At 33.0% G+C, this 9,157-nt stretch overlaps 1 protein-coding gene across 1 annotated transcript; it reads right to left on the minus strand.

Annotated features, from left to right (window-relative positions):
- Positions 1-507: 507 nt before the first annotated feature.
- On the minus strand, positions 508-1,413 carry LOC105851620 (zinc finger BED domain-containing protein RICESLEEPER 2-like). The gene has a single exon (XM_012712922.1). The coding sequence runs from the start codon at positions 1,411-1,413 to the stop codon at positions 508-510; it is 906 nt and encodes a 301-aa protein (XP_012568376.1).
- Between the last annotated feature and the right edge of the window lie 7,744 nt (positions 1,414-9,157).

The following is a 9,157-nucleotide window of genomic DNA, read 5'->3' on the forward strand; positions in this document are numbered from 1 at the left end:
AAAAAAAAAAAAAAACAGTTACTTATCAAATCATAATTTAACAATTCTTAACTTATATTCAACTATTAAAGCATATACAATCTTACATTCCTCTAAAATCTCAAGCTCCTTGAAATCCTCAACTAAAATTGAATCACTTATTGAAGAGGATTTACACAATCCTTTAAGCCAACTAACATTACATACTAGAGCTTCAAATGTTTGAGGTGTGAGACAACTACGGTATTCGTCAATCACTCGTCCTCCAGTACTAAGTAGACTCATAGGCAACTGTGGAGATAGGTATGGCAAGCAAGTCTTTGGCTATCTTTGCAAGAATTAGAAAACGCCTTGAGTTTAACCTCCACCAGTTTAAAACATCAAAGTTGGTAGATGATCGACTCTCTAAAGATTCTTCCAAGTTGGTAGATGATCGACTCTCTAAAGATTCTTTCAATAGAGGACAAACCGATGCTCATTAAAAATCTATTATAACTATAAAGATGTTCCTTACCACTTAAATCATATTCAACTGATTTGTGATTCACTTTGGAATCCTTCTCCAACACCATTATACTCTATAATTAGTTCATCCAAACAGGTTTTCAACAAATCTTTTAATTTGGTTGCATCAAATGAATTAAAGTTCTGAGTGATCAACCAATTGACAAACTTTAATTTGTTCCTGGGGTCTAAGATAGAAGAAATCAACAACATATTCAAATTTTCAAATTTTCCCCAATATTTGTCATACTTTGTTTTCATCCTATCAGCCATTACTTTTAAGCACATATCCTTGGAGTTGCACATTTTAAGTATCTTTTCACCTATTCCAAAAACTTCTAACATATACATATTAGAGGCAACATAAGAGGAACCAGATATTCGTAAGGTAGCATCGTAAAACATTTTTAAAAATGGCATAATTGGTTGTGCTTTCGCCCAATCGAAACTGGTAGGCACACCTTTCCCCTTCCCCTTAAGTAGTTCCTCAGAATACTTGGGATCATGAATTTCAAGCACTTCAAATGCCTTTCGATGCTTTAAAGCCGAGTCTAACATTAAATATATTGAGTTCCACCTAGTTTCCACATCAAGACAAACAAGACCTTTGTATTCAGAGTTTGACCGTTCTACAAATGCTTTAAATTTCGCAAACCTACGAGGAGAAGACCTAACATATTTCACAGTAGCACGAAGTCTTAAAATTGACATATCTAAATCACTCAATCCCTCACTAACAATGATATTTAAGATGTGCGCACAACAACGCATATGCATGTACTCTCCATTAAAAACTAAGTTGTTACAAGACATTATTCTTTTCTTCAATTGTTTGATTCCAAGATCATTTGATGATGCATTGTCAAGTGTCACAGTCAAAACACGATTCAGCCTCCAATCAGTCAAGCACGCATCAATTGTGTTTGTCATAACATCTGTGTGTGACTTGGGACTTGGCAAAATGTTAGAAACTTATTTTGCAAGTTCCAATTATTGTCTGAGCAGTGACACATATAAGACAAATATTTGATAGATAATTTTAACTTTTCTATATCCCATAACAACAAGGTATCACATGCAAGTGTAGTGTGTGATATAAGATTGAATTTTGGGTTTAAGCCACTTACAAATTCTTGAAAATCTGGATGCTCCACTTGTCGAAAAGGCAATTCCATGTCTGTAAAAATCTTCACGAGTAAATATCATAATTTTTCTTGATCAAGCCTAGGCTGAAGGGGAAGAAATAGTATGACCTTCAACATTCATTGCATCCAGTGTTCTCTTCCTCTTGTTAAATTCTCTATTGGGATTTTTCTTACATCCCATTGAATGTTGTATCATCGAACTCGTCCCATTATCACACTTGAGCTTCCTACTACAATGGTTGCAAATAGATGTCCAATCCAAGTTAGGATCTACTTTGAAATTATTCCAAACAAAAGATTGGTTTTTATGACCTTTGGTTCAAGGTGGTAACATGGTAGTTGTGTTCGGGACAATTGGTGGAGGAGAAACAAACAAATCTACAGTCTCAGATTGACCACCTATCTTGATGTAACGTTACAGGTTGCTGCAATAATAATGAAGATAGTTAATGAACTTAAAATGTTCAAGGTACAAATCCACATGCATCATCCAAACTAATGTTCAAGGTACAAAGAACTAACATGCTTCATTTTATGAATCAAACTATTGCATGAACGCTACTACTACTTTCTCATCCCAAGGTAAATTTCACCCATACCAACTTGTTTTTTAGCTAAAATTTGTTCATATCTAATCATATCTACTTCTTATAGGTATATAAATTAACTAAGGAAATGAGATCATGTGAAGTTCTTTTCATGTCAAAAACTAGACTATATATAAATCCTTGCAAAATGCTATGGTATCAATTCCTACTCAAAAACAAAAATAAAATAAAATAATTAACATCAAATTATCAACTTGAACACAAAGAAAATAAGACATTCAAAAAATATTTATACTAGAAATGATACATCTGCAACTCTGCTACATCCTAAACACTATATTAATTCAAATCGCTCTCCTATATGCAACTATATATCACAAACAAAAACTGTGCCATCTCAATATTCATCTCTCTAAACTCACTTGAAACAACTCCACTTCAATTTCACACTCTATCATACACATTACAATATTATATACCAACCAAAACAACAATAAAAGAAAAGGGATTAAACATTGTAATAGCAAAATTAATTATTTTCTTCCATCAATGACATCTAAAACGACAAAACTCTTTATCTTTCCCCTCAAAAGAAACATTCTTGCAATGTTGAACAGCAAACACCAAATGATGATCCCTAAAACCAATAAGAAACTGAGCTAATCCTTCAAGAAAAAAAGCAGCTTGATAAACATTAGCATCACTAAGAAACTAAGAAACATTCTTCAAGAACACTTCTCCTTAATCTATTAGCATAAACCAAAACACTAACAAACTCTTCAAAATAAACATCCATGTCACCACCCAAAATAACTTTCCCTTTATTATCTCCACGTTCCCTTTATTATCTTAACGAAAACACCCTCCGCATGTGCGAGTCTTTCGGTAAGCGTGAGAAATATCGATTTCAAACCGCATTCTATTTGTTCCATGCGTGTTATTAGCGTCTCCAACGAGTTTCTCCATGCCATGGCGATTTGCCATGGACGATTCTCTGAAGAAACTAAGAAGAATAAATAAGAGAAAAAATTAGTAAAGATGAATAGAAACGAACCTGAGCTAAACGTTTGAGAAATAAGGAAGGACAGTGCTTCAAAGATCGAATTTCGGTTAGCCGGAATGAAGGATTGCCGAAAAACGCTGCCGAAAAACGCTGCCGAAAAACGCTGCCGAAAAACGGTTTTGAGAGTTTTGGGGATTTAGGGTTCTGGGATTGGAATTTGAGAGTTGGGTGGTTAAAATACGGTTTAAATCCAAATCCAAAAATTAAATCTGGGTGGTTATCCAACCAGTTTATATCCATATTGTTTTAACTGGATATTTAAAATGGTTTTAAATTCTGTTTTGGATTTGGGCCTCAAAACCAATATTTTTGCACATCCCTACTAGGCATGACATTTGAACCCGAACCGCCCCGCATCCGCCCCGCATTTAACGGGGAAAAACCGTTTTTAATGGATGCGGGTGCAGATTTTCCCCGTTTTACAAAGTTTAAGGCGGGTGCGGGGGCAGGTTTCATCAAATCCGCCCCGCACCCGCACCCACCCGAATTACTTAAATACCCTCATATCTCTTAAAACAGTAACAAAACCCTAATTTTATCAATCTTCATTCTTTTTCCTAGCTTGTTGCCACCGTCCACCTCCACCCTCACTTTTTTTGTCTCGGTCGTCCCCCCTCCTCTCCGTGCGCCGTCTTCGTCATCCTTGGTGTGTCGCCTCTTATTCTCTTCGCCGCTATAATTTTAAGGTTCGTTTTCAAATTTTCTACATTTTGATGCATTTTTGTTTTCAGTTTTTTTTGTTTAATTTCTAGTTCGGTTTCATTTTTGTGTATTAGTTTTGAGATTTTTCTGCATATTTTCTTATTATTTTCTTGCTGAAATCTGGATATTTTTCTGCATATTTTCTTGCTAAATGGTACAATGATGTAATTTAATGAAATAAATGTATATAAAAAATTTTTCACTATCTGTCTTAGAAATTAATAACTTCAAACAGATGCTCAGAAGTGGCTCTATCAACTGTCCTTAATGGCCTTCTCCATATCCTGATTTGTACTTTGTCGCAAAATTGATCATAAGTGTCTTGTAACAAGGCTGTAAAAACACTCCCCCAAGCTCCAGCTCCAACACTAACAATCCTCAAAGGATCACCATCAGACTTAGAAGACCCCAAAGTTCGTCGAGCTTCTCCTCTAAACCACTGTGGCAATTCTGAACAGATCCATTTGAATATGCATTACTAATCACACCTATAATGCTACCCCAATAATGAATACAATCTTGAAGTTTCCAATGATTTTGTTGTTGTTGTTTATGAAAATGTAACCCAACTAGACTAAATTATAGTAATCCCTTAATCAAAATCTTATCTTTTTGGAGCCAAAACATGAACAAACTAAACTTCTCCCACTCTAAACTTAATTCAAACAGAACATAGGATGTCTATAAAAATAATGTCTATTTATTTGATGAATATCTAAGCAGCATATATACTCCAAAACATAAGAAGGAAAAAATATTTGTAGTAACTTTGTTTTCTCCGTCTAGATATTGTTGATGTACTCATCTATAAATAACACTAGACTGGAATTAATAAATAAAAAATTAACAAAAACACGCAATGACAAAAATAGAAGTTGCGTGTTGGAAACTACGAAGTTATGTTTGTTTATCCAAAACTAATGTAAAAATGTAATAGTTTAATTTTTTAAGAAATATATGTGTGTGTGAGTGAATGTATAACTTATTTATGAATTTAATTTGTTTTATGTGCAACTTTACAGAATATATAAATGGAAATTGAAGGCACATCATCTCAACCACTACCATGTCAACTTACTTCCGAAGAAAGTTCACATCAACCAACTATAAATGAAAGTTGTAATCCGTTAGTTAATGTTTCTACACCAAATGGAACTGTGCAAACACCACACGATGAGACAAATGATAATATTACAGATGAAATACCCGAAGATCGTAAAATAGATATTCAAAGTTCCTTGTAGAAATACTATAAAAAAGAGATATTCAAAGTGTATGAAGTTGAGAAAACCACAATTTTGAAGTTGTTAGAAACTCTCCCACAAAGAGTGGCCATTACTTCTGACATGTGGACTGCGAGCAATAAAAAAAAAGGGTATATGGCTGTCACTGCTCATTACATTGATGAAAATTGTGATCTACAAAGTCAAATTTTGAGGTAATTATAATTTCTTATAATACTAGTTTGATTGAATATTATTTATATTAGTCATTGAATGTGAATCTTCTTATATTAGGTTTATTTATGTTCCTACCCCTCATACAAGTGAAAGACTTTGTAATGCATTGGTTGAATGTTTGATGGATTGGAATATTGATACAAAATTTTCCACTATCACTTTAGATAATTTTAGCACTAATGATGCAATGATTGAAAAAATTAAGGATAAGTTTCAATTGAATACATTGTTAAAGGATGGGTTAGAAGTTGTGAAAGATGGAGTGGAGAGGATTCGAGATAGTGTTGCATATTGGACTGCAACACCTAAAAGGAAGGAAATTGTTCAATTCTATCACTGAAGTGTTCTCTAGCACTAATTATCCAACTTCCAATCAATATTATCCTAAGATTTGTATGATCAAAATTGCAATAAATGAGTGGATTAAATCCTCTGATGCATTGATAAAAAAAATGGCATGGGAAAATTTGAAAAATATTGGAATATGGTTCATGAAATAATGGGAGTTGCTGCTGTTTTGGATCCTAGGTACAAAATAGAGTTGCTTGAATATTATTATGTTAAGTTGTATGGGAATGATGCTAATGACCAAGTTAAGTTGATTCGACAGTTGTGTTATGATTTGCTTTATGAATATCAATTGAAAATGAATAATGGTTCTAGTAGTGATTCTCAAATGTTGGATGTCCACTTTAGTAATGTTGAGGATGATGGTTTAGAAGACTATGATTTGTATGTCAGGAAAAAAAATGAGCTAGAACTTCATTTGTCAAAACATAGTTGGATGTTTATTTAGAGGAGGAAGTTTTGCCAAGATGTCCTGATTTTGATATTTTTTTGTGGTGGAAGTTGAATGGTGTTAAGTATCCAACACTTCAAACCATTGGAAAGGATGTATTGGCAATTCCTGTTTCTACTGTAGCTTCTGAATCTGCATTCAGTACCGGCGGACATATCTTAAGCCCTCATCGAAGCCGACTTCATTGGACTACTTTAGAGGCCTTGATGTGTGCGAGAAGTTGGTTATGAAGTGCTGAGAAGACTGGTATTTGTTTTAAATTATTCATTTAAATTTTAATATATTTGAAATAGTTAATAATTTTGTATATCTTAAATTATTGTTGTTTATATTGTACTATGTTGATATTGATAGGTGATTCAAATTCTAAAGTGGATAATGAAAATGCTATTTTACTCAATGAAATAGAGTTTGACGGTGAAGGTATTCTATTCTCTACATTGTTTGATTTAAATTTGTCATGTTAAATGTTAATATTTAACTTTTATATTTTAATATAGGTGAATTGTTGATCAGTGGTATTAATTCACTTTCCAATTCCCGCCTTAAAGATCAAGATGATCGTTAGAAAATGCTTATTTAGAACCTTTTTGTTTTGATGATTTGGAACTTTTTACTGTTTTGATTGATAGATATTGTGATTTTATTATTTTGATTATTGTAATTTTAGAACTTATGAATGTTACTATTTAGTCAAATTATTGATTTTTTATGCTACGAATAAAAAAATTCCAATTTTTGGTGTGAGGGCAGATGCGGGGCGGGGAAACCCGTCCCCGTTGGGTGCGGGGTGGATGTTAAAAAGTCACCCCCGACGGATGCGGGTGCGAGGGCGGTATTGGAGTTGCGGGTGCGGGGTTGGTAATGCTTAAAACTGTCTCCGCCCCGCCCTATTGCCATCTATAATCCCTACTATCAAGTCCATCCAGCGGACCCTCAATAGCTGTGGCTACTTTTAGGAACTATTTTGACCTTTTTAAGTAATTTGCCATCCTAATTGTGACACCCTAATCCCCAAAATAATATTAACTTTTTATTTTAAATTTTATTTTTAAATAATGAAATTCTAAAAAAATAAAAAAATAAACTTTCAAATATTTTTTTTAAGGTAAAGAGTATCACGTAATCATTTTTTATGTTACACAAGATTTTAACATCCATTGATTTAGATACTCGATTGGATTAAGTCATGTTAAATTCATCCTAATGTAACAAGTTTGCTACTTTTAATAATACAGAGGACAATTATTTTTGCTGCAAAACATACTTCTAAATATAATAGAATAAAATAATGTATAATTTTAATTAAAATAATATAAAATCCAATAACATATATGTAACGAAATTGATAATATTTATTTAAATTGATGCGATAAATCACTTTTAATTATAGCTAAAATAAAATGAATTATTTATATGCACATGAATTTCAAAACATATGTTCAGTAATATAACTCAATCCTATTCTAGGTATATTATTACTAAAAATTAGAATAAAGAATGCATGTTTAGTGCTACGATGAGTTGTATATTCGTGTTCCAACAACAACCAGCAAATTCACTATCCTAGTAACAACCATCAAATTCACTATCCTAAAATAATTATCAAATTCACTATCCTAAAATAATTATCATTTTTCCACCAAAATGCTAAAAAGAATAGCCTAGATTATTAATGTTGATAATCAAGTTCAATTATAGGTTACTTATTGCTATTGTAGGTTACTCGTTGCTATTCTTGGGTGTCAATTTCAATTGTATGGGTGTCTATTTCAATTGTATGACTCATGTGTTGATATCAGTGACCTCGCAATAACAGAAAATATATCAGTTTTCGTTACAAAATTAATCAGCATCAAGTGCACAGCGGAATTTAAATTTTGAGGCATGCAAAGTTAGCAATATAGAAAATTAAAGAGAGAGAGAGAGAGAGAGAGAGAAGAAGACACAGAGATTTATCCTGGTTCGGTTGTTCAACGACAACCTACGTCCAGTCCTGAAAATCCAATCGGATTTCAGATTTTCTTCTCCTTCAATAGAAAGAATCAATTACAAAGATTTTCCAGTTTCCTCCCTGAAACCTATCAATCTCTAATTATGTCTTTCCTATTGAATACCCTATGATCCTTGTAGACACTCAGCAGCCTATCACAGAATCAAAGTACAACTCTTTCTTGTTAAGCCCTCTCAACCAAGAAAGTAGTCACCAGTTTCAAGCTGGCTTTTCTTGCGTTCTATTCCTTTCAAAGATTTATTACAGAATGAATAAAAGATGTAAAACAAAAGAGTCTTCAATCTTTATGAATGTTGCTCCTCACGAATCTGGATATTCAAGGCTTGTTCATGAGCACATTATCATTTCTCTTAGATTGTCAACAAAACGTATTGAGATCTGTAATCACAATTATGAAGTTGTTAGTTGGTTGTTATGAACCGTTAAGAGCACTATGAGAAATTATGAAAGTTATGAATTGTTATTTGAATAAAGATTGAAAGACAGTTTATATAGTTTCTGAAAAACCAACTACCAAATCGATTGCCCAATCGATTTTGTAAAGTTATAAAAGGTGCTAAATCGATTTGCCAATCGATTATCGCGAGTCTTGTTTTTCTTTAATCTTGAAACTATACAAGCTAATCGATTTACCAATCGATTCTTTAAAACAACACTTTTCAGCAGAACATGTCCAGACCTGTATAAATCGATTGCCTAATCGATTTCTGGGAAACTGTTTTAATAAAACTATTTTCAATCGATTACTCAATCGATTTGCCAAACTTCAGAGTCGATGTATAAAACCACGGAGTCGATTTGGTCACAATCTCAGAGTTCACTGTGTTTTCAAAAAGTTTATTTCAATCGATTTGCCAATCGATTGTTTTCAAAACAGTGGCTCAGGTTTTTGATGTCAATCGATTTGCCAATCGATTTAACTCAAAACAGTGACTCAGCTTTT

Source organism: Cicer arietinum, chromosome 2 (assembly GCF_000331145.2).
Source record: "Cicer arietinum cultivar CDC Frontier isolate Library 1 chromosome 2, Cicar.CDCFrontier_v2.0, whole genome shotgun sequence".
Taxonomy (NCBI): Eukaryota; Viridiplantae; Streptophyta; class Magnoliopsida; order Fabales; family Fabaceae; genus Cicer; species Cicer arietinum.

Bases quoted from the DNA above. Each gene is read 5' to 3' on its own strand.
- LOC105851620 (XM_012712922.1), bottom strand. From the start codon at position 1,413: ATGACAAACACAATTGATGCGTGCTTGACTGATTGGAGGCTGAATCGT.